At 45.6% G+C, this 26,526-nt stretch overlaps 1 protein-coding gene across 1 annotated transcript in view; it reads right to left on the bottom strand.

Annotated features, from left to right (window-relative positions):
* METAP2 (methionyl aminopeptidase 2) overlaps positions 1–26,526 on the bottom strand; it is a 189,608-nt gene that overhangs the window by 145,903 nt on the left and 17,179 nt on the right. The window contains exons 2-3 of the mRNA XM_069629818.1: positions 17,263–17,364; positions 1,636–1,701 (exon numbers count right to left, since the gene is read on the bottom strand). Of these exons, the coding sequence (XP_069485919.1) occupies positions 1,636–1,701; positions 17,263–17,364 (168 nt within the window). The remainder of the gene's footprint in view (positions 1–1,635; positions 1,702–17,262; positions 17,365–26,526) is intronic.

Below are 26,526 nucleotides of genomic sequence, written 5' to 3'. Positions count from 1 at the left end.
TTTCGAGAAAGGAGTCTGATGTCCGACAACATCTCTACTTTGATCTTTTTCTCGATTAAGAATGATGCAAACTGCTCCTAGACCTCGACCACTTTGTTGTTTAGGCATTTCAGATGAATTTCTGCCTCCAGAGGATTTCCTCTTCGAAGGAGTATAGGACAGATTTTTAGACAGACCGGCCAAGGGCGAGTTTTGTCTTCCTCTCTCTCTCTCTCTCTCTCTCTCTCTCTCTCTCTCTCTCAAGGCCTTGCTAATCATCAACCGACATGAGCCGCATTAGACTACCTTGTGCTCCTTACCGAGACACCAAAGGCATATTCTGTGCGTATCTGTGATAAACATCTTCGAGTCACAGTCAGCAAACCTCTTGATAAACAGTCTTTAGAATAGGCACACTTGGAAGGAAACAAGAAATCCATAGAAGAATCGTTATGCCATGCATGCGGAAGAATGGAACTGAGGCAATGGGTGCAGTGTGTGCTATATATACCATCGTCGACGTCCGAGCGCGGAAATGGAAACCGCCGAGGCACATCGACCTGACAATTCACAATGCCCTCTGCTGTTAAAAATTGTACAAAGACTGCAAGCAGGATATCAGTTTATCAAAACTGAGGAATCCATGGGAGGACAGAAGTAATTCGCTAGGGAGGCTTGTCCCCCTTACTTTTAACTCGGAACCAAGGGTTCCTGTTTCACTGGGTTCGCTACTTTCCTGATGCTGGGCAACATAGGCACAGAGGTAGACCACCATGATTACAGGAGACCCCAAGACTAAGTGCAAATGCTGCACTTCACTTTAAGGGGATGAGTGCAGCCCATATACACATTTAATAGAAAGTGACATGGTCCCCCCTGCACTGGTAGCACTAGGGACTGACCAGTGCCTCCAAAACAGATAGCCAAGCAGGGAAAGTAAAGCAAACATACTTTATCTTCAAAAGTCAGGACAGGACACAATAGCACAAAGTTGTCGGGTTTCATTGATATCAATGGTTGGAATGCTGCAAAAAAATAAAATCTTTCACAACTCAAGCTAAGCAGCTTTGCCACAATGCCTTGAGGGTTGACTCTCGCGCAGATCCATAGATCAGGAAAGCAAGCGTGCCACTCTGTTGGCCCAAGGGAAACCAGTCCTAAGGTAAGAGACATAATTCACAAATTGTGTTCCGAGCACCTTCCGCCCTCTGCCTTCATCACACTCCACAATGGTTTCCCTAACCCTGAATGGACATTTTCTATTTAGACTGCAGGCATGGGGTAAACATGGGAAAAGTGTGACATTTAAAGCAGGTCATTAGTCCTAACCAGCAGTGACTCTGCTTCAGCTCAAGTAGACATTATCCAGCAGAGCATCTCCAAAGAGAATACAACTAAGCATACAGGTTGCTAGCTAAAAAAGAAAAAAGTGCAAAAATGTTTCTCAAAGCTATTCCCTTGCAGCAGGGATTGCACATTTGAACTTCAATGCTTAACATAGAAACAAAGGAATCATATGAGGAAAATAAGATGTATACACCCTCAGGAATGAAGACGAACGTGGCTGCTATCGTTTAAGTGTTGGAAACCTGTCTGCAGAGTTTTACAAGTTGTACTGTCCGCAACCAAGTAAAGATCTGCAAGTAGAGAACTTACATCCTTTCTTCTTTTTCTTTTTTTTCTTCTTCTTTCCACCTGCTCCATCGCAGTCACCTTCTCCATCTAGTAGAGAAAACATAATTAAGCTCCAAACTAAACTTTTAACAGATAGATCTCTAACCAGTTTGATGCCAAAGACAAGGTTATCATAATGGATTCCTAGCCTGGGGGTACAGACTTGAGCATCCCCCTACCAAGCATTTCCCCCTAAATCAGGCGCCTCATCAAAAGTAACAATTAAGGTATTGTATGCACCCAATTCAAGAGTAGGAAAACCAGGATCACCCAATTTGTTCGAATCAAAGTGTCCATATGAACGACTTGATGGAATTTGGGTGGTACCATTTGTTTGAAGCCAAATATTCCGAACATGAGGAGCAGGGGCTGCATGTGTGTCCCCAGCTACCCATGTTCGGTATATTAGGCTTTGGTGGTTGATGGGGTGTCCCCCGCTTCCTTGACATGGGAAGCGGAGGACAAAAAAAAAAAAAAAACAAATAAGGTGATCCTGCAGTGTCAACTCTGGCCCGTGTTTCAGCGACGGAACCGACACTGCTCGGCTGTGGAAGAAACACCAGTGGCCGACGAGAAGCGAAGTAGGGTGGGGGTGGGATTATTATTAGGCTGCTTTGGGTGCAGGGGTTTGGGTTGTTTGAACGAAGGTCAAACACAGTTGCGGCAGAATCGATTATGAACAATTTCACCGCAAACTGTTTGACTTCGGTCAAACAACCCAGATCCGGAAAACTGGCACCTTTTTCCCCAGAACTAGGTTTAATTTAATCGGATAATGTAATGTCACAAGAGAAAACGCACACAGCTTTCCCGATTGTGCGGCCCTGTAACAAAACATTACAAGGACATACTTTCTTTTGGTATTCAGTAAAAGGAGCAACCAACCATGGTGATGGTGGGAAGGCAGTGTGAATGTAAAGAGACCTGTTGGAGCTGCCCATCGATAATTATGGGGATATAATACATGAAATGCTTACCAACGTTAATAAAAAGGGTATTACGCACTGGGGATAAGATCACAAAACTATGACCCATTTCGTATTTATTTTCGTATTTGTCATTTAAATAGCGCCTTATGCCAAGGCGCTGACAAAAACAAAATGTATAGTGCAATAGAGTATAAATATTAATACAGTAGACAAACTACAGTGAGACTTAAAATACAAAGATTGAAGCACAAAAAGTAGGATAAGAGTGAAAAGACCGAATGAAAAGCGTTGGAGCATTCCAATAGAGAGGAGCCAGCAAAGAGGGCAAAACCGTGACGATGCACATGGGGGCCAGGGTACAGTTAGAAGAAAGGGAGTCTGGCAGCGAACAGCACGAGAGGGAACATAAAAGGAAACAAGACTTGAGATAAATGGGAGCAAGACCATAGAGGTACTTGAAAACAATACAGTGGAAATTGTACTTCAGTTGAGAATGAAAAGGAAAGGACAGAAGTAGAAATAGAGTCATGAATATATAAATACAAGAGACGAATAGAGGAATTAAAGGATAGTTCCGGGACTTTTTTTTTTATTGTCCCTACGGTTCGGCCATGTGTTTTTAAGCATAACTCGGTAGATCGTAGAAAACTTTCCTATGGACCTTACCCGACTTTTCGTCCATTAACGCACTCGAAATCAGCCGCCATTTTCTGATAATCCTATCATTTCCCCCCATCGCCCTGGCTCACCTGCTTTTGCGGCACTAAATCAAATCCCCCGCCCCTGAGCCTGACATCAGCAGACGCGTACCGCCCATTTCCCAACGCCAAAGCACGTTTCGTGTCAACAATCGCTGCGCCTCAGCTAATGAAGTGTCGCCATGGAAATGGCAGGACGCCTCTTTCCTCAATAAGTATAAACACACCGTTTCACAACACACAGCAGCAGATTTTCGAATCGATTCCTCTCTCTGTGTTACTTTGAGTATTCTGTGACTCGTTTCTGTGCTCTGGTCAGCTACCTTCGTTGATTGTAGCCCGTGTGAACAGATACCAGTACCACCGCTATAAATTATTTTACTTTCTTTACCACACAATGGCTACAATAATGCCGTATATGTACGAGCCCGAGTACACCGAGGAAGAACTACTGGAAAGGCAAGCACGCGAAAACGATGGGGATTCGGACGGCAGTTGGGAGGACCAGTCAACGGATGAAGAGCCTGGACCATGTCGCATGGACGGCGTCTCCACCTGGTGCACGTGCAATCGGTGCGAGCTAATGCCAACTGAGGAGGAGAACTGCTGCTGCCGTGAAAATTCCGGGTGCTTGGCCTACATTTCGGAAGGCGAGCCAAGTCCGCAATGCATCACCGAGCTGCCAGAGTTCAGGGAAGCCTGCCTCTCACGGACCGTGTTGAGGATGATGATGGTGCTTATGCACGAACTTCGCGGCACTGTTCGTCCGCGTAATCCGAGTAACGAGTAAGTATACTCTGGTTGTGATGTCAGTGATGCCACTACTATGTCATGGTCGTCTCCCACATATAAAATTACATCTACATATCATTCGAATGCATGTAAATTGGTTCCATATTGTGCATTTACTAGATAGAATTTTTTTCAAAGCAGAATGACATTTTTTACCTGAATCGACAGTGATAAAGTTTTGTCATTTTAATACAGTTTGCATCTTTCTTTTTCACAGGTGGTACAGGCTGGTGGCCTATCGTTGCTTCACTTGGTGGCTTCACGGGAGGCTCGGACACCGCGTTCGGAGAGTAATACCTGCCTGTGCGGTACTTGCCATTAGACAACATTTCCCCAGCGACAGTGGACAATACCGCGGATTTTCCCTGGATGTGCTGCAACCGCAACTTTACAATGTGTAATGTTTATTATTTATGTTCAATTGAAATTAAGATCTAAAATAAAACCCAACATATATTTTAACAATGGTTGTTTTGATTTTTTAAATGAATCTAGTGTGTCTCCATTGAATAGTCTTCCTGTGCCTTGTCTTGTCACACCATATGTCTCTGGCCAGCATCCTCCCTCACGCTGGCCGCCCACCTTCAATCCACATAACCGTTGAACCCATATGCAGCAGACATACATATGTTATTTTGCGGGTTGGCATCAAGCCTCCCGGCCTTGCCTCCTCCCCCAAAAATACTTACCACACCACTTTGTTCAAGCGTTGGCAATAAAAGGAAGGCCTTTGGATTTTATTGATACAAAACATGGTTATAGGTAAATAATCAATATGGTTGATCATAATAAATCATCCTTTTGGGCACCGGGTACAGAGATGACCACCTCTGGCCCGTGCCGCCTTGCCACCACAGGCCAGCCTGCTGCTGACTAACTGCCTAGGCATCCAGGGTCTCCAGGGTGAACTGCACCCATATATTCTCCTGGGAGGGTGAGGTATTTATAAACTCACCCCCCTGCCTTCCATGTACTAGATCCTGCAGCCTGCCTCTTACATGCAGTTAGATGGCCTCTCCGAGTCTTGTCTGCACGACCAGCGCCCTAATCCACACCCCCGCCCTATCAAAGGCAGTTCGCACCGGGGTACTTGCGCTGCCAAGTGGAGCAGTCAGGGAGCGATAAAGGCCAAGAGGTGCCAAAGACCATGTACACTTCAAAGTGGTCTATAGAGCATGGGTTGTTGTTCCCATGTCTACCTCCAGACCCCGTGTCTCCTGCCAAGCATCCCCCCTCACGCTGGACGCCCCCCTGCAATCCACATAAGTGTGTCTCCATTCACGAGTGTTCCTGTGTCTTGTCTGCACGACCACCGCCCCAATCCACCCCCCGCCCTATCAAAGGCAGTTCGCACCGGGGTACTTGTGCTGGCAAGTGGAGCTGTCAGGGAGCGATAAAGGCCAAGAGGTGCCAAAGACCATGTACACTTCAAAGTGGTCTATAGAGCATGGGTTGTTGTTCCCATGTCTACCTCCAGACCCCGTGTCTCCTGCCAAGCATCCCCCCTCACGCTGGACGGCCCCCTGCAAACCGCATAATGCCACGACATATACACGTCATTCATTCACAAACACACCCCTGTTTCGAATTCTTTATAACCCACTTCATATTTCTAATGAGAACTTCTTTGCACTTTGCTAGTCAACCCGTGAAGGTGCTGGTTATCTGCTCTTCGTCTCTGTGAACTTCCGTGACCACTTCGAGGAAACTCGTCAGTTTGCAACCTGTGAACTGCTCCCTGTTCTACGACAAGAAACTACTCTGATCCCTGCATCTAACTGTTTGTTCGTCAAGGTAAGGCCATGTACCATAATCATTTTGCGTCCAATTTCTTTTCGTTCAAGACAGTACATGCAAGGAACTAGTCACATGTTCTGAGTTTACATTGGTATTCATAGAGAATTGTTGATCTTTACTTTTCAGAACTTTCCACAATGCCTGCCTGTTCCATTGGCGGTTGCCCTTCGAAGACCCATAATAAATCTGAAGGTACTATAATGCATGTTTTCCCTAAGACAATAGATCAGATAAGAGAATGGGTCCGATATTGCGGATATCCACCGTCTGAGCTTGAAAGTAGAGTCCTAGAAGTCTTTGCGGACAAGAGGGGTGATCGATACCGCATCTGCAGCAGGCACTTTAGCTCAGACATGTACTCCACATCATTGCTAATAAAGAAGAACACACCGCGAGCGAGGCGAAAATTGCTCTCAAACGCTATTCCCACTCTATTCGTCCACATCCCTCCACTGGTGAGTCAAGTTTACGTATTTATCTCTCGGCCTTGCGGTAGTGTGTAGCATTAGCTAACAATAATTTCCCCATTTATGTATCCACTCAATATGAAGGCGGAAGATTCTCCATCCGTGTCGTTATTGCAGTCATCAGCCACTTCAAGCGCCTATCGGGTAATCTTACTTGGCTATTCTGCCACTGACTTGTTTTAGGCATGTAAATCAATAGTTTTAATTTATCGTGTAATTATTTTACCTAATGGTACACCCTTGTACTCGTCCTCTAGTCTTTGTTTTCAGTTATAATTATTGTTATCCAAAATAATGCAAGTACTGTCTTTCAGGGAGATGCTGAGGAGTCCAACGTATTGACGACAACCGTTGATGTCACTCAGATGCTCGAGGTACGTTTCCGGACAGTTCCATCGATGGAGATCATCAGATCTTGCATTCTTGTAGCGTGATTGTTACACACAATGTTTCTTTCGTTTTTAGCCATTGATATGTCCTTCTGTCGTCGCCCTCCTATGTGTCTTCTTTTTTCAATATTGTGTTCATTACTAATGAAAGTCCTATGTTTCAGGGAGTCGATGGAGCATTAATCCAAGAAGAAGGGGGAGCATGCAGTTACGGGTCGGCGCAACAGCTTGCAGAAGTGTGCACCGCAGTTACATCGTCCCTTGATGTTCTTATGCATTTCGAGGTATGGATACTGACAGTTCGATCAAGCGAAATCATATGACGTGATTACATCCGCTATACTTCCTTCTTTATTAACGCAAGTACTATGTTTCAGGGAGATGACGGAGCTTCTTCTACAAGAACATCACCCCTAGTAGTTGATGCAGATCTCTGGGTGGTGACACTTCCAACGATCGAGCAAATCGAATCATATTTACATATCCATTATTTATTTTAGACAACTGATCATTTGTGCAGGTCTATTTAGATGAGCCGTTGACGCCTGCACAAAGTTTATGTTCTTTTTAACAAAATAGAAAACCATACTAATGCAATTACTGTGTTTCAGGGAGTTACTGAAGCATCATCTTCAATAATATCATCAATGGAAGTCTATGAGGAGCCCGAGGTATGGATCTTGACAGTTCCATCTAACTAGATCAACAATGCGTGAATAATTGTCGTTTGAATGTTCTACACAAAGCGTTCATTCGTGTTTTGCTATTGAGTTGTACGTGGGTATTGGTCCCCAAGTACATTTTGTGTTTTCGATATTATTATACATACTAATGAAAGTTCTATGTTTCAGGGAGTCGATGGAGCGTCAGTGCGTGATGGATGTGCTTATCATGAAAATATAGTCGTTGCAGCGCAAGAGGAAGTGGAGACATGCACACACGAGTCGGAGCAACAGCGTCCTGATGTTGAAGTTCGAGGCAAGAAAGTTTCAAAGAAAAGAAAGCAAAAGAAGGTTAGTGTCCTGGTCACTATATTATGTTGTTTTTCACTGTTAATAGTTCAATACTGTAAGTTGTGTTTAAACTGAACATCCCTTTTCCAATCTGTCCTCTAGTTGCGAGTGGGTGTACGAACTAGATCTACACAGACAGTTAAGCGAACGAGAGATGTTGCTTGTCAAACCTTTTGGCAGGGACTTGAGACTGGAGATGCATCGTGCCAATGGGAAGAATATGAAGTGATTGACAACGGAGCTATACCACCACCAGCCATTGATAGTGAATGTCCTCCTGGTAGTTCGGATGCAGTCGGAGATCAATTCACAGAATCCACACCCGCAAAAACTAAGACCGCGAGAAAGTTGAAGAAATTGTTTTATTCACCCATCGCCGGAGAAGGAACAGATGTTGCAATGGAAGAGAATGAAGTGGACGACAATGAAACACCATCAATATCACTGAACATAGCGGAAGACGATATCAGAGATTCTACCTTTCATGTGAGTGACATGTCCTCAACGTTACAGGCCGAACCAGCTGGGATGCAGAGTGACAGTATAAGGAAAGAGGCCAAATTCATTGTATTCGATAGTTGTTTGATTGATATTATTATTCGGATGAAATGTGGGCATTCGGTTGGTGGGGAAGTATGTGGGGAGCCATTGATTAATGTGACTCGTGCAATTCGAGGAACTAACCTTAAAATACATGCCACCTGTACAAAATATCATCCTTTCTCATGGTCTGCACAACCTATGCTGGGACAACTGCCAGCAGGCAATCTACTTTGTGCAGCGGCTGCACTTTTTAGTGGTTCAAGTTTTAAAAAATTAGAGTCTTTCTTTCAGTTTGTGGGAATCCATTTCATTGCGAAAACTCAGTTCTACAAATAACAAACCGATTATCTATTTCCAGCCATTAGCGAAGCTTGGAGAATGGAAAAAATGTCTATTGATAGTACATTCGCGGGCAAACGGTTCAGGCTAGCCGGTGATGGACAGTGCGACAGCCCAGGATTTTCAGCCAAGTACTGCACTTACCACTTTCAGGACATGGAAAGTAAGAAAATTGTGAGTTCGGTGGTCGTGCAGGTGTCACAAAGTACATCCTCAGTGGCCATGGAGAAAGTTGGCTTTGTAGCATCATTGCAAGAACTACAATCGCGGGGAATGGTGATCGACCTGATAGCCACGGACAGACACGTTTCAATTGCCAAGACAATGAGAGAACAGTACAAAAATATAAATCACCAATTTGACGTTTGGCATCTTGCAAAAACAATCAATAAAAAATTGTCGGCTGCAGGTAAAAAAAAAAGATATGCAAGGTATTTCACAGTGGTCCAAGTCAATCAGCAACCATCTTTGGTGGAGCTCAAAAACATGTGGAGGGTCGTTGGAAATTCTACTGGAAAAATGGCGGTCAGTAATGCCACACTGTACAAACGTTCACCGATGGAACACGAACCAACATTTCCACAATTGTGAACATGGCCATTTGTCCACAGAGGAGGCACGGAAGAAGAAGTGGTTGATTCCTTCATCACCCACTCACAAAGCCATTGAAAAGATTGTATTTGATAAAACTATAACAAAAGCTTTGAGGGGACTCACGGAATTCTGCCACACAGGAGATTTGGAGGTGTTCCACAATATGTGCCTAAAGTACAGGCCAAAACGATTGCATTTTGGCATGGAGGGCATGATAAATCGGACTCTTTTAGCGGTCTTGGCACATAACCATAATGTTGGCCGTCAACAAAGTAGGACGACCGGAACTTTAGGGACGCTTCGCTACAATAAGGCCTTCACTAAAAGAAGTAAACAATGGGTGATCAAACCAGTGTTTGAGGATATGCAATATGAGTTTATTGAGAGACTTATTGTTGACGTCCTAGATAGGCACATAAATGGAGTTGTGAACGAACCTGTGCAGGGGACAACTGCATTGCCACCCAACATTGCCTCTGTTCCATGTCCACCTAAAGAAGAGCTCATTGAGAAATACACATCACGGTTTAAATGATTGTAATTTGATTGTCTGTTCTCTCGAGTCTCCTCATGTCGCAGGCCCATTGAATATGTGTATCTATCTAACCTTGTTCATTTGCGCATTAAATTAAACCAAACAGTAATATAAATCATTTTTCAAAAAATATAGAATGTCTCCGTATTTATGGTTCTGTGGGGCTGCAAAGCACGCAGACAAAATGCAAAGATGGAGTGTAAATTTCAAGTCCTGTGAGATGGCCTTACACTGAATGTAGCTAACTAGGAATGTGTGCTCGTTCAAAGTGAAGGTCAGCTGCTTTGATTTTTTCTCGGGTGCCAGAATGGCCCACGACTCAGTATAAGGTTCTATTGTTATTTGACCTTGACAGGCCGGGACCACGTAAGAAACGATAATGAATATAATTTCAGAAACGAAAGCCATTTCATGTTCGTTCATTAGAAGAAATAACGTCGGCATAGAAGGAGTGGTATTTCGGGGCTGCCCTACGCACAGACACAATGGAAAATGCAAATATAGTGTAAGTAACTCTTTAGATGAGTTTATACCGCAATTTAATTACTATACAGTAGCTTTAAAGACGGGTTAAGTTGTACTTGTTCGTTCTATGTGGCATATTGTTTTGTACCGCGCACTATCTTGGGGAGAACCGTCTCCTTTTACGGAAGCACCTCAAAACCTTCCTCTTTGCTTCTGCTTTCTCTCTCCCTCTCCCCTGCTACAACTGGTCCACTGTCTGCGATCTCGGTCCTGGACCCTTCCACTCTCCACCTGCACTCCCTGTCAACCCCTGCACTGGGGGACTGTCTCAGTATCCTACAGCCCCCCCTTGACGTATAAAACCCAGTTGCACTGTCCTAGCTATGAAATAATTTCCCGACCTAATATATAAAATGAATAATTTTAATAAAGATCTGATGGTGAGACTAATTTCATTTTTTATGTTTTTCAAACAGGTACTTCATCCATTATTGTCTGTGTCACGAGTACCAGACACCGGCGGATGGCTTCTATAATCGCCAATTGCTTCTCCGCGTGAACAACGTTAGCACCCTGACCATTTTGTGGGACGATCGCCAAGTACAAGTATGCCCTTACGCGGTACTAACGGCTAGATGCAACATACAGACCGTTGTGGTGGCCTAGTGCCTCGTTGTTGGAACAGCCATGCGATTATCAGTGCGACCGAAGAGCTTATTTTATCGTAAACCAACACCCTGTGTACTGCACACGAACATCGCTTGCCTCAAGACGAACTATTTTGGATCGAGAGCAAAGAAAAATGCAAATCGCTGAATATTCTCTAAAAATTTGATGTCCAATAAATGTACTTTGCCCAATGTACAATCTTGCAGTTTGCTTTTAAACCACAGTTTCATATTCCGAATTGTGGCGCTGTATTGTGAGATGATCTAAGACCCTGTGTACAGCAAAGGAACATTGCGTGCCTCAAAACGAACTTTTTGGAACGTGAGCAAATAAAAATGAAAATCGCTGAATATTCTCTAAACATTTGTCAAATAAATGTACTTTACCAAATTTACAATCTTGCGGTTTGATTTAAAAGTACAGTTTCATATTCCGAATTGTGGCGCGCTGTGTTGTGAGCTGATCTGTGTTGATTTCCGGGTTCTGTGTGGAGTCGCGTAGAAGACGCCTGGGCGCGTTTGCCTACGCAGCACAGACACGTCACGGATAGAGGCGGGGAATATGAATGTTTTGATAAAGTCTGTTTCAGGGGCGGGGGATTTGATTTAGTGCCGCAAAAGCAGGTGAGCCAGGGCGATGGGGGGAAATGATAGGATTATCAGAAAATGGCGGCTGATTTCGAGTGCGTTAATGGACGAAAAGTCGGGTAAGGTCCATAGGAAAGTTTTCTACGATCTACCGAGTTATGCTTAAAAACACATGGCCGAACCGTAGGGACAATAAAAAAAAAGTCCCGGAACTATCCTTTAAAAACCGATATGAGGGGCTAGGCGAGAAACAGACCAAAGAGAAGTACTGAACAGTACAACAGTGGTGAGAAAATTGAGGAGCTTAAAAGCTTAGTGGCATTAAAAGTTAGGAGAGGTCCAAGTTTAATAATGTTAAGACGACGGAACCAAAAGGAGCAGGATATGATGGAAACGTGGTGAGCAAAAGAAAGACTAGTATCAAGGTGAAGGCTGAGATTGCGGGCAGTGACAGATAGGCAGACAGGAAGAAGGAAACAAGACAAAGGGAGGAGGAACAGACAGAGGGATAGTGTTAACTAGAAAAAGAACTTTCGTGTTTGAAGGATTGAGGACAAGAAAGTGATCAAACATCCAGGTTTTGATAGCAGAGAGACCGGCTGAAAGATGTGTCAATTGATCTGAAGTAAGAAAATGCTACAAATAAGTTGTGTCCTCAGCATAAAAATGAGACAACCCAAAAGAAGAGATATTAGCCAGTGAAGAAGTATAAAGAGAAGAGAAATGGGCCGAGAACAGAACCTTGGGGTACACTGTGCGAGAGAGGATCACAACAAGTACCAGCCCAAGAAACAGTAGGTGCAATTAGACAAATAAGATTGAAACCATGCAAGTACAGAGCCAGAAAACCCAAAAGAGGAAAGATTGGAGAAGTAGTAAGTGGTCCACTGTGTAAAAGGCAGCAGAGAAATCCAAAGTATGAGAATAGAGGAGTGTTTGAAATAGTGGGCAGAGAGGAATTCCCATATACTGAGAGGAATAAAGTTCACTGCCCAATCTCATTTCTCTCAGAAGCCATGTTACAGTTCAACCCTTTGAAAAACAGATCCAAAACCCAGGTTGCCAAACTATAACACTAACACATTTGTGGCAGGACTATGCTGTCAGGTTCATAGCCAATACCAACAAAGCTTCTCACAACTCACTTTGAGAATCCAGGGACAACCCTAAACAGGCTCACCACTCCGACAACAAGCAGTGATAGTTAATAAAGGAGGTCCGTTGTGTAATACATAAACTGCTGTATAAATGTCAGCAGCTTGTTCATGCAATTTTGGTCAAAATCGAGGAATTACATATATGTCTATCTGGGGGTGGTCCGTTAAATCGGAATACATATTTTATTTTTAAACATACTGGTCGAATGCATGTTGACCAAAATTGCTCGAACAAACGGCTGACTTTTAAACAGCGGTCTATGAAAACACATCGAACTGTTGGTTGGCAAGAATGTGTGGTTAGCTTCCATGGCGAGAGTGTACACATTGTTCCAGATTGCCACCATGCCCTGACTGTGGAACCCACACAACTACACTGTCTGAACAGTTTATATTGCACCAGATACAGCCTTGAGCTGATCTGCATGATGGACACCCTTCCATCAGACTTCAAAAGGGGTGACCAGTTATTCGAATCCTCAGGCCCACCAAACATGGATGTCAGTCAATCAAAAAGTAAGGAGAAGTTGAGAGCCAGCAACAATCTCGGGGAGAACCAGCCCAGCAATCCACTGAATAATCTGATCTATGAACATTTTGCATCCGTTCCTGTGAATGCGAAAATATCGAATCATTTACAGCAAATGTGAAAAGAAATGTGGGGAGACACCTCCCCCCCCTGCCCACTTTATTTTATTATTTGTAACGCACGCCAGACCCGAGGGCATCAGCGCGCAGAGAAAACAGGCAAGTGTTCAGCTTAGGTTACGTTACATAAATGTACGGATGTATACAGCAAACATACACACAGAATCTTAGGTATTATATACAATCAGATTTAATCAGGCAGTAGGCGTTGCAAAACGCAGAATTATATACAATGCAAAAGGATGAACAGGGTGGCATGCACCTGGCGCAGTGATTGGTCCTTTTTTAGCAGGATTTTATCGTCGATAGTGAGCCAGTTATTCTGTCTGATCTCCGATGTGTGTTCTTTTTTTGTTATGCCCAGCACTGCTCTAAGGGCATTGTTTTGGAGTATCTGGATTTTGTTGATGCTATACTTATTGGACCCCAGGTATAGCGAGCTGCAGTAGTCCAATTTTGAAAGAATTAGAGCTCTAGCCAAGATGATGCAACTGTTTATGGAGAGGAATGGCTTGGCGGCTCTAATGAGCTTACAGATGTAAGAAGTGGCCGAGGCCATAGAGCTTACCCGTTTGGTAAAGTTGAGGGCGGTGTCTAGATAAAAACCTAGTGTTTTTACCTCTTTGGCAACTTTGATATATTGCCATCGATGATAAAGGTGGAGTATTTGAGTCCAAGTTTATTGAGATTTGGGGTGGTGCCGAGGATGAGCTCGGTTTTGTCATCATTCAGGCATAGACCGTGGGCAGCCATCCATGCCTGGATGAGGAGGTAAACTTTATTCACCAAGGCCAAATCCTTGTCGTAATCTCCTGTAAGTGGTATGAGGATCTGGGTAGCATCTGCATAATTAGTGTAGGTGATACCAAGACCGTCCAGATCCTCAAAAAGGGGCTTAGTGAATATGTTATACAAGGTGGGTGAGGCGCAAGATCCCTGTGGCACCACTCAAGTGATGGGAATAGGATCGGCTAATGAAGACGGTGAGAAGACTCATTGTTCAGGAAGGATTGTATCCAGCCTATAGCCTCTTGAGAGAAGTGTGCGGCTCAGTCTAAATGGTTACAGAGAACTTTATGGTCCACAAAATCGAACGCAGCCAAGAGGTAAAGTAGTAGTAGCAAGGCAGTTTTTACACTGTCTCTAAGTGCGTCGATTTGAGCCTTCAGGTCTATCAGTGCTGTTTCTGTCCTGTGTTGGGGCCTAAAGCCTGATTGGCGGACTCCTAATAGATGGTTCTGTTCTAGGTACATCTGTATTTGGAGGTCTGCTACCCTGTCTAAGATTTTAAGCATGAACGGTACTGTGCTAATCAGCCTGTAGTTTGTGGGTATTGTAGAGTCAATAGATCATTTAAGTAGGGGGGGTGTGAGGGTTTGTAGAGAGGTGTGGGAGTGGTTGGTTGTGGGGTCGTTGGCTTTTTAATCATCGATCTTATCCCGGAGGGAAGCTACTTTATTCGATAGAGCTTATTGTATGTTTGTGCACCAATGTTTATCCTTCGTACAGTTGTCTGGCACAGGGATCATTGTTTCGAGTTTTTAGAATTACGAAGAGTTCCTTCATGCTTGAATTAGCTTGCAGGATTCTCTAGTTATAGGTATATTGTTTGGCAAGGATCATTTCTTTCTTGTATTCTGCCGATAGCTTACTAAAATTAGACCCGTTGTCTGAAGGTAGTTGCCTCCATGCAGATTTGCATTTTTTCCTCCCTCAGGTTTTTGAGGTGTGGGGTGAACCAGGTATTCAAGTCCGGTTTGGGTTTGCTTTTTCTCATTTTGAGGGGCAATGGAGTCTAAAGCTGCGGTCATTAGATGGGCTGTCTGGGATAGCGGTGAATGCACTCTTACATATACAGGCGGAATTACAAATAAGCATGCAGAAGTGAGAGGGAGGGATTATGAAAGTCTTATAGTGCATTCGCATGAATCTCCATCGTTCGGTTGAGCGAGATGGGCAGCGTCCTGGGTGTGGCAGCTGGAATATGCAGAGCGTTAATGCACGGTCGGATCGCTGTTCCAAGGGGGTATGGATAGCGGTAAGTGCCAATGAGCGGGCAAGTGAAGTCACATGCGGCGAGAGTACAGGGAAGGTGTTCAAGTGATTTGCAGCCGGCCCGTCACGGACAACAGGCCTGACACTTTTAACGAGGCCCATCTGACAAAGGCCGGCTCTCGCCTTCCGTTGGGGCTGGCCTCTGGTAGTAGGAAGCGGCAACCAATCGCTGGGCTGGTTGAGGAATACGGTCACTTAGCAACCTAATGACGAGGCAGCGGCCATTTCCCGCGTTGGATTCACGGTTCAAAGAGAATATTCTAATGTGCCACGGCACGGATGGATCGGCTGATCAATCGGGCTCCGAACTTCATTTGGGGCAAACACTTGCATAGATGTACGGCAGGGCAAGTCTCTGGGTCGGATTGGTTGGATGGGTGTCCCGCTTCTCCTGAAGCCACCGGGACAATGGGGGAGAGGGAGGGCTCCTGCTCTCCTCCGACGATGTGCGGCGCTGAAGAGGGGTCTGCATTTAATGAATACCCTAACCCCCACCAAATCTATATTTTCGCATCAGTTTGTTGTAAATGATGCGAATACCGCAGTAATGGTGTGCGCAGTTATGAGTTACGGAGTGATAATCAAGGTATTACCAAAACAAGCAGCGACCGCATGCAAGACATACTACCTCAAAGTGTATATTTCTGCAACATTGTAAGCTTCGAATTATCTTCTGCCTGCGCCCTGTTGCCCCTGGGTAAGGTGCGCCATACAAATAAATAAACAAACAAACAAAGCAGCGACCGCGCAAGCATGCAAGACAAGCAGCGACCGCGCAAGCATGCAAGACACTAAGAAGTAATGTTAGGTGCGTAGTGAACCACAGCCTGGAGAGACAAATTACATGTTATGATCCGACATGGCATTTATAACGCGCCTATACTCAAGTGTTTCAAGGTGTGACGAGCCAAGGGCGGGGGACAGAGGGAAGACGGACAGCGATCTTACTAGGCCAGGTGAAATTGAGATCGCACAAGTGCAGGGGAAGGGGAAAAGTGCAGGGGAGACGGACGGGGCAGAGTTGTACATGGGATCGACAGTAATAAAGTCAATAGAATAAATAAAGGCAATAAGTAAAAAGTGCAGACATCAGGTGTCAAGTGCTGGTAGGGGACTGTAGGGATACAGAAAACAGTCCCCAAGTGTGGAAGTTGCCAGGGAGGCAGTGCAGGTGTGCTACGGGGTGGGGGGCCTGGGCCCTTCAGACAGGAGTTCAGCAGGGGAGAGGAGGAGAGAAAGCAGAAGCAAAGAGGAAGGTTTGAGGTGCTTCCGGAACCGGAGATGGTTCTCAAGTTTCAGGGAGGCTGTTCCAGAGGGAGGCCCCAGCCGAAGAAAGATCTACCACCAGCTTGTTGCTTGGAAAACTACCGACCCCGAGGGAGTTGGAGGCGGATGATCAGTTTTAGAGTTATATGCTTGCATATCAACTCTAGTCATTTCATTTTTAATGTATACTTGGGGCAACATCTCTGTCCTGGGAGTCTAGGAACATACCACATGTTGAGCCGTAGTGTTCTGAAGAAAGCTCACAGGGAACAATATCTATGCAAATTGGAATTGTTGTTAGTTTACCTCCGGGCTGAAAACACAAAATGTGTCGACAATTGCAGTGCACTTATGATCAACATAGTGCACCAAATCATAGGGGTTACTAACCACACTTTTGTTGCGTTTTTCTGATGAATACCATCAGCATCACATCAAGCACCTTAATTGTGCTATATGATTCATGACTTAATATTTGTTTTGTATTACTGATGCTGAATACATTTTGTTTTAGTATTTGTTGATGGTTTTCTGATCAAAAACGTCGAGGGGATCCATACCCCAGTCTGGCTGTTGGCTATTACCCGTACTATTATGTGTGGAAGGGTGGGGTAGTCCGTACTCAACTATATGTATATGATAACAAAATTATTGTTACATGCTTACCTTCATCATCTTCATCTTTTTCCTTGTCATCCAGGACCTGCTTCTCCAACTGTTTTGTTACACCATCAACAGCTGCTGCCTCCTCTTTCTCAGTATCTGGGGCTTGATTGGACAAAGATATAAAAAGATACATTTGAACATGATTGGAGAGCAAAGGTTAATAAATAATATAACGGCATCCTGCTCAGACCACTAAAGGTATCCAGAGCTCCATTTGACCAATTATGCTAACCACCTTTGTTTAGAGGATGGCTTCTTACTGTGCAGTTTCTTATGCACATTGCAGACCTAAATCGACTATTCATTTCGGGGCGTGGTAAGATAAAAATAGTCCCAATATGGAGTTCCTAAAGAAAGTCAAAATGTCAACCTCAGATTACATGGGTTGAGGCACACAGTAATGGGATCATACTTTAACAATGTATTTCATTTTTTTTTAAAAGCAAGCACTCAAAATTGCTTCTTTTCAATACGAGGGACAATTCAAAGAGCACCACATTTTACCCTCAACCAGACCAATATCTACAAAACTACTTCGACTCTCCCACAGAAAATGTACAGCTTCGGTCTTCTTAGCATGAACGGGTTTAAGAAACTCACTGAATAAATTTAGCACCATGGCTCGCTCTTCAACCTAAGCCTGCTGTCTCCGAAAAGGAACTGGAGCAGTTGTTAGAATAAGAAATTACCTTTGCACTCTTCCTCACTGCAGAAAATCGTTCCTTGAAATGTGGACTATATATCCCACGTGTTTGAAACATGCAGTAGTTTCAGTCACAGCTGGGATCAACAGACAAGACTAAGCCAAATGTGGATTAACTTTATTCTCAGAACAAATACACTGAAATTTGTCATAGAGTGCACAACAGGACTTTTCCAACTTTCACAAAGAACTTGCTTTCTCTTCAGGTTACAGTGGTCCTTAGTCCTTGCCTCTCCCCCTTAAATTAAGTCCCAATTATTGTTGGTTAACACACAATTGAAATCTTTGAGATTTATACTACTGTCCCATATTTCTTTCTGGTCAATCTTTCAATGTTTCTTGGCCATCGGTGATCTGGTCAGGTCTTGCTATTCCTCCTGAAGTTGTAGTTTACCGAGCACCACCAGACTTTGTTTCTTTGGTCTGAAAAGAGTCTGGTATCAAACTCATTGTTGTGGCTGTATAGTCACAAACTAGTGGGACAGAGCACCCAGCCGAGCCCGAAAGGGAAGCCAAATCTCTCACAAATTGCAACATAGCAGAGCAATCAGACTTAACTCCAGGAATAGGCAGGCACAAAAGGTATTATTCGTTCATACACTGATCATAGGATATAAACCATGCTGGTGTACCGAAAAAAAACACATTGAGATCTATATACACACACAAACCTACATGTATTCATAACTCCAATTTTTCAATTAACTTCTCTAGTTTACAAAAATAGAGTTAAAATAACTAGGATAGTATAAAGTCAGAAAGACATTACACTCCCCATTTTATATTGTGGGCCTACTACCTGGTGATAGGCGCATTGCATGTAAACACAAGGGGTGGAAATAGAACAGAAGCAGATATTAAGAAAGTTAAAATAGTCATTACAGGATCCCAATGAAAACACAACAAAAAGGGTTACTATTTCAAAGATACAAATATACACATGACAGTACACGAAGGGCCTAGAGACGGGGGGGAGAAGATGGGCAGATTTACTTAACACAGCCAGAGGCCACCAAAAGACGAGATGATTTAGTTAAGAGCACCAATGTGTCAGGCATTGACTTTAAAAGAAGTGGAATACATAAGCCCCAGAAAAGATCTAGCACCGCAGGAAAAGCCCCAATGGAATCCAATGGGAAAATGCAGGTGAGACCAGTCTGCAAATTGTCTACCACAGACCACAGGGTCCCCCAGAGGGTAGATATTGTGACTAACTACCACCCAAATACAAATACAATTACAAATAACTACCACCCAAAGTCCCAGCGGCATGTACTCGTAGCACATCCTAGAAAGTTAGTTCCATGAAGGCTAAACAATCAATCCAGTCAGTACAAGGCTCCTTTTGTAAGCACGGTTTACTTGATTAAGACAGTGTCTTAATCTTTGGGCCAATGACAACAGCAACAATTTCAAAAACAAAAAGCCTTACTTGAAGAGAGCCCCTCAAGCTAGAATAAAAAGCAGGAAGGTAGATTGCTGCAAAGGCTGGAGTACCCGGCAATCAGGTTCCAGCAGCTAGTCAGTCTTGAGTTATTCCAAGTTCCTTCCAAGTGGGCTCAGAATCTGCCATATCACCGAGATGTATATTGCAGAGACACACTCTCCCATTTAGAACAGGGTCTTATCTCTTTTAAGAGGCGTCAGTTGCACATACCAATTCAGAAAACGATACACTGAAGTAAGGCTCTGAAAAGGTCTCAACGGCCGTCTTCTCCTTCACATTAACTGACAGGGATAGGTTGCCATACCCTGCAGTGAGATCATAAATGCTACTGCACTTTTCAGTACAGAGCTGGACTACCAAGTTGTCACCTCTTGGTAGGGAGTGTGCATTTGTCCCAGGGACAGCATACAGAGCTCTAGTGTCCACACAGAATCCCAAACTGGATTTACTTGTATGTTGCCCCTCCCCCACCCCCATCTCCTCAGAACTGGACCCATGACAGCTAGAGGGCTCACACTCCACCTAGTTCCAACACAGGGTTGATCTCAAACCATTTGTTAGAACTTGTTTGTGGGTCTGAACCACCACAACACCCAAACTTGGTAGGTTTACCAATTCTCATAATACAGTATGGCTCTCACCAAACGGTTATTGTGGGTCTCAGTGGAACCAAGGGGGAGATTGCCTCAGCAACATCTCTACCGCACCCTGCTGATGTGTGGACTGGGGAGGGTACTCTAGGCCACCCTCAGCCATTGGAATGGCTGCTTAGGCACAGGACTCGGATAGACTCAGATTTCTCCGCCTCCCTTTCTGTAGCAATAAGCAGGGTTCCAATTATATCCCTCAAGACGGAACCCTCGATCCTATTCATAGGGCTCTCTATGGTAACCTTTCTAGGTCCACCAAGGCCTTTGGAATATTTCTCCTTGCCCAGACCTCTCACGTGCTCAGGGATATAGAAGTTTTGACAGGAGAAGGGCCCATTCCCTTCTCTGGCGCTCACTAAGGGCTCCAATAAAACAGATTTCTTACAAGTCTCCCCATCAGACCATGTTCCTAAGGATGACAGGTGAAACATGACCGGTCACGGCACCTTCCTTCCAATGGGTCTGACCATTACCAAGTACAGCAGAGGAGCTACCTCTGGTACAGACACAAAGTGTCAATGACTGTCTTCGCAGTCATTCTCTGTGGGCTGGCACAAAGAATAAATAGTGTGATCAGCAACCACCAATTGTAATGTATTACCCTGAGGTCTCCAGAGTCAAAGGGCTAACCAAATTAGGTCTCGTCTCTGGTAAAAATGAGTCTACTCCTAAAAGTGAATCCTGTAGGAGCTGAATACTTAACTCCCGTCAGCCTGATGACAGACAGTGATACCCCTATAGTTATTTTTTCCTGGGAACCCCATCTTGGCTCAGCAAGAATGCACACACCAACTGTAGGAGAAAGGGCCACACATCTTGAGAAACCTCCAACCTCTGAAGGTGTCCTCTGCAGGCTTACTTTTCAGTAACCCACCTTCCTACTGTATCATTTGCTTCACTGGAGGGAGAACCCTCCCCCATTGGAAGAAAGCGGTTATCCACAGGCCTTTTAATGAGGTTTCCTTCTTTTTTGGCCCATACTAGTCTCTCCGCTAGAGATCTCTCTACCAGCAAGCCCCATAGGATCCATGATTTTCTGGCTGTCCTCCTTCCAAGCTTGGATTAGGGACACTACCAACTACCTCAACAGTAGGACAAGGGGAATATTCTTTCCCTCTTCCCGACTCCTTGGCCTTTGGTGTTCCCCTTGGGGCTATGCTTTTCCTTAGGCTTGGCTAAGGCAGTCCGATTCTGAAACTTACTGCTTGAAGGGTCTGGTGAGTATCATGACCCAAGTCTGACTAATCTCACCCAGAACTCTTCTAGAAACAGTTCTGCAATATTTACAGATGCCCTGACCATTTCACTATTCCCAACTCTCATGACGGGTGCTACTGGGAGCATTGAGAGAGGGCCTACCAGTCAACTGAAAATTCCCCACAGGATCTCAAGAACATGTGGATGTACCATAGAGGAAGCTACACCAGTAGGACTGAACCCAGTGTTTCTAACATTAGAGGTACTTACACCTCCTACCTGAACACTATCTTCAGATGAAACATGACTAAAAGGACAGGACTGGAATAATAGCAGAAGCGCCAGCATTACTAGGTCCCAACAAATCTAGACTAACTTCAGATTCTTCACCTCTGGGGGGTTAGGGGGAGGGAGGATACCCCTGTAAAGTCTTCTTTTGTGAATCAAACAGCATTGGGATCACTTGGTATATCCCTATGCTGTTCGGTTTATAGAAGACACTCAATATGGCCACCAGCCGCCTGTACACAGAATGACAAGTCTAGTGTTCTCGTTCTATTCAGATGCCAGTTAGCTGGCGGCCATTTCGTCTCAGCTCTGCGTTCATATGCAACTGCTGACGCAAAAAGAAGCTCAGTTTGGAGTACAATTGCTATTAGTATCCCCGGAAAATGTCTGGGAGTACTAATAGCAATAGAACCCGAGGAGGAGAGGTGTATTACCAGTTGGCCAAGTTAAAGCCCTCGCTTAGCTCAGGCTTAGAAATGGAGCCCGGGGGCATTACACGAATGGTAATGCCCCCCGCACCCTCACTTGGGTTCATTGCTCTAATAAATATATGGCAAAAATATCCTCAAAGTCTGTCGTCATGACACGCCACAGCAATCCTGTGCATAATTCTTCAAGAGCACTGTTAACTGCAAACTCCTCACGCCAACCTTACCGAAAAGCAGTTGAAAGCCTTTCTTCCTGTGTACAGTAATTCCACTGCTCAGTTAACTCTGCAACATTAAACCCCAAAATGCACAGGTTTAAAAACTAAACATACATAAACATGCTGCAAAGAGCGAAGATTTTGTACTTATTTTAACCCATACGAGTTTTTAAAACAAATCGAATTACGAAACACTGGAAAACACTTCTATGCACACCAATTGTGTAAATCAAATTAGCAATAAGCTCTGGTCCCGTAATAGTGCTCTTTGATTTATTCAATTAATACAAAAAGGAGGCGGACTTACTGTGATGGTTACAGAATCAGTTCAAATCAACAAATGTTAGGTGTGTGGGTACTCATAGGAGTGTTCAAACAAAATTGCATTGCATTTAAAACTGCCTTGGTATACCTAGGCCTTCTCCCCCCACCCCTTGCAGGACTCAGACTTGACCCCCTTTCTTCTCTCCTATCCCCACCTACTCTATGGTGCTCTCCTACTCTATGGTGCTCTCCGTCTCTCCTAGCTTTTCTAACTGCTTCTCTATTGACAGTCCTGTTCTCACTAAATCTGGTAGGAAGAAGTTTAAAAAGGATATCCTGGTCTCCAACCCAGGCCTCCCTATCGCGGACACCTACACCAGTCCCGCCTCTAGGCAAACCTTCACTGACATCCTCCGTCATTCCCTCGCCAGACCTATGGACTTTTCATATGGTCTCTGTGCCGTCTCCTTTCTCTCCTTCTCCCATCAATGGTGGCACCCGGTGGGAGGCCCTCCTGGCCTCCTTCCACTCCAAGGTCATCATTAAGGTTTACTGGAATGGTACCGTCTTGGCCCAAGGACCTTGGGCCAATCTTCTCTTTGATAGACGCTTCATGCGCCTCATCAATTTCCTTCCTTCTCCTGCTGTCCCCTCTCTTCCCTCCACGGCTTCCTCGCCTTCCCCTGCCGTCTCCTCCTTGGCTACCTTGCCCTCTCCTTCCTCTTCTACACCTCCGCAGGGAATACCTCCGATTTGTTTGTACCCCTCCCCGGAAGTCTTTCAAGGGCGGCAACCTTCTCCACATGGCCACTCTTAACTCTCGCTCAGCTGTCACACACTCCTCTGACATCTGCCGCCTCCTGGAGGAACTCGACCTTGCTGTCCTGTGTCTCACCGAGACATGGTTCTCGGCCAGCTCTGTCACGAGCTTTGACAATCTCCTCCCTGACGGCTACAAGATCCTCTCCGCACCAAAGTCCGACCGCTCCGGAGGGGGTGCAGGCTACTCCCCTTTCGAATGCCTCGTCTGCAGGCTCCCTCTCTCCTAACCATTCCCTTATTGTTGCTACTATCGGCCACCTGGTCAGATCTCCTTCCGCTCTGAATGGGCGGACCTTTCCTCTTCCCTCCTGGTCTCAACCACTCAACAACTCCTTCTTGGAGACTTTGCATCCACCTGGATGCTTCCTGTCCTTCCTCTGGACTCCCTCCCTCTTCTGCCCCCTGGCCCAACTTGCTCTGCAGGGCACACTCTGGATGCTCTTGATCTCCTCAGACCTTCCCCTTTCTATCCCTCTCACCATTCCTCTCTCCTGGAGTGAACACTTTCTCCATTCCTCCAGCTCCTCTTCTCCTCCCCCCAGGCGAAGCCAACTTCAGCACTGCCACCCACCTTCTCGGTTATCAGACCCATGACGTGTGTGTCAGATGAGGCTTTCGCCACCACTTTCTCACCCCCACCCCCTACCCCTCACACCCCGCCACAGCCCTTTCCATGCTCCACTCTGCTATTTCTTATACTCTCGATGTTCTTGGCCCCGTCATGAGGATCCGCTTGAAGCCCACAGCCAAGTGCAATTCCTGGGACGACTCAGACCTCATCACCCTCAAACGCAAGTGCAGGGTGGCTGAGCGGAAATGGCATGCTTCTGGTACATCCTCCGACAAACTGGCCTGCTGCCTCCTCCAAGGGCAAACCCGGCTCTCTGTCCGCACCAAGAGGGGAGCTCGCATCCAAGCCAGTGTCTCTGCAGCATCAAACAACTAGGCTTAACTCTTTCAAAATCTGCAAGGAACTGGCAATCCTGCTGCAGTGTCTACCTCTCCTGTCCCCCTCCCAGGCCCTCTGCACGGCTCTGGCTTGTCCTTTCATCTCTAAAACTCATGACATCCTGTCCTCTCCCTCTCCCCCTGCCCCCTCTACTCCCTGCTCTTTCTCTGGCCCTTTTTCGGCCTCCTCTCCTCCTCCCTCTCTGCCCGTCCCCTGTTCTCCCCTGAGGTTTCTAGACCAGTACGATCTATGAAAAGCTCATCAAAACATGTTCATCCCCGTTCCTCCAAAACCACAAAAGGACCAGATTGACTCCCTGGCGCCTGCTCTGGCCGACTTCTGCAATCACTCCTTCGCCACAGGAGTCTTCCCATCCCCCCGAAGCACTCTCTTGTGCACCCTCTTCTTCAGAAACCCTCCGACGACCCGTCCGGCCCGGCTAACTATCACCCAATATCCATCACTCCCTTCCTGGGCAAACTCCTGGAAAAGATGGCCATCTCCGAGCTTATCATCCACACTGAATCTGTTGGTTGTCTTCATGACCATCAGTCTGGCTTCAGAGCTGCCAGAAGCACGGAAACTGCTCTCCTGAACATCCGTGAAGACCTGCTCTCCAACCTTGATTCCAACACTCGTGTCCTCATCTTACTTGATCCCTCTTCTGCCTTTGACATGGTCAACCATGCCATCCTGCTCAACCACCTCCGTGATAACCTGGGCATCACTGGTCAGGCCCTGCCGTGGCTGACTTCTTTCCTCTCTGACCAACCCTCCCAGGTACAACTTGGGTCCTTCCTCTCCCCTAGCTCTACCGGTCATGTCCCACAGGGGTCTAACCTCTCTCCCTGGCTGTTCAACCAATAGCTGAACTTCTTGCCCACCGCATTGCCGCTCTCTGCCCCAACTTTCAGTGCTTATGCGGATGACACTCAGCTCATTTTCAGGCTACCTTCGGCCAACTCTTCTCAGTCTCTCATCTCCCATCCAGGAGTGGTGTGCTGCCAATGATCTCTGCCTTAATGCCAGTAAGACTGAGATTCTCCTCATCGGCACACCCGCTCCCTCCTTTCCTGCCACTCTCTGGACAGCCTATCTTGGCCCTCTTCCTGCTCCCACCTGCGAGGCTAAAAACCTTGGGGTCATCTTCGACCCCACAGTCCTCTCCTCACATCTCTGACGTCTCTAAGAAGTCACACTACAAGCTGCACCTCCTCAGTGGTATTCTTGCTTTCCTCCCCCCCAGAAGCTCAGTCTCCAGAGCTCTGGTTCTCTCTCAGCTGGACTATTGCAACAGCCTCTTTCTAAAATCTGCCTGCCTCTACTCTCCGCCCTCTGCAACTCATCCAGAGCAGGACTGGGAGAATTGTCCTTGGCCTCAAGCCCAGGGATCGTATCTCTCCAGGACTGAAATCTCTGCACTGGCTCCGAGTGGCGGTGAGGATTAAGTTCAAAACCCTCTGCATTGTCCACAAGGCCTTCTGGGGCCTCAATACCTTCAACTCTCTTTTCCTAAATATCTTCCTTCTCAAGCTCTTTGCTCATCCGCCTCCAACTCCCTCAGGGTCAGTCGCTTCTACAAGCAACAGGTTGGTGGTAGATCTCCGTCTTCAGCTGGGCCTCCCTCTGGAACAGCCTCCCTGAAATGAGGAGAACTATCTCTGGATCCAGAAGCACCTCAAAACCTTCCTCTTTGCTTCTGCTTTCTATCCTCCTCACCCCTATTGAATTCCTGGCTGAAACTGTACTGGTTACCTAGCCACCCTCTGATCACATGCCCGGGTCTCCTCCTCCGCCAGTTAGACACTGGTACTGCCTCCCTGGCAAACCCTGCATTCAGGGACTGTTTAGTGTTCCCCTACAGTCCTCCACCAGCACTTGACACCTGATGTCTGCAATTACCCTTGTACGTGCCACCAGCTGACCGTACTTTTATTGTTTATTTATTCTCTTATCCCATGTACTGCACTGTCCCCACCCCACTCTGCAATTTTCCCCTTCCCCTGCACTATCTGAATGACACTTGACCTAGTAGGATCGCTGTCTGTCTCCCCTATTTTCCCCCTCCCTTGCTGCATCGCGCCTTGAAACACTGGTGTATAGGCGCATTAAAAATACCATATATCAAGCGTTAGATCAACTGGAGCGATTGTGCAAAATATATTGTTAAACCATTTAGAAACAGAAAAGTGTGTATTGCTCCGATAATGAATTGCAAAGGAAACCCACCACTAGAGTATTTATGCTTAAAGATAACGAATACTTGTGTATGCCCGCATTACAAATGTACACGTTTTT

This window comes from Ambystoma mexicanum, chromosome 12 (assembly GCF_040938575.1).
Source record: "Ambystoma mexicanum isolate Mex_15411 chromosome 12, UKY_AmexF1_1, whole genome shotgun sequence".
NCBI lineage: Eukaryota > Metazoa > Chordata > Amphibia > Caudata > Ambystomatidae > Ambystoma > Ambystoma mexicanum.
Note: the sequence above shows the minus strand (reverse complement) of the source record. Positions and strands in the feature narration are given on the sequence as shown.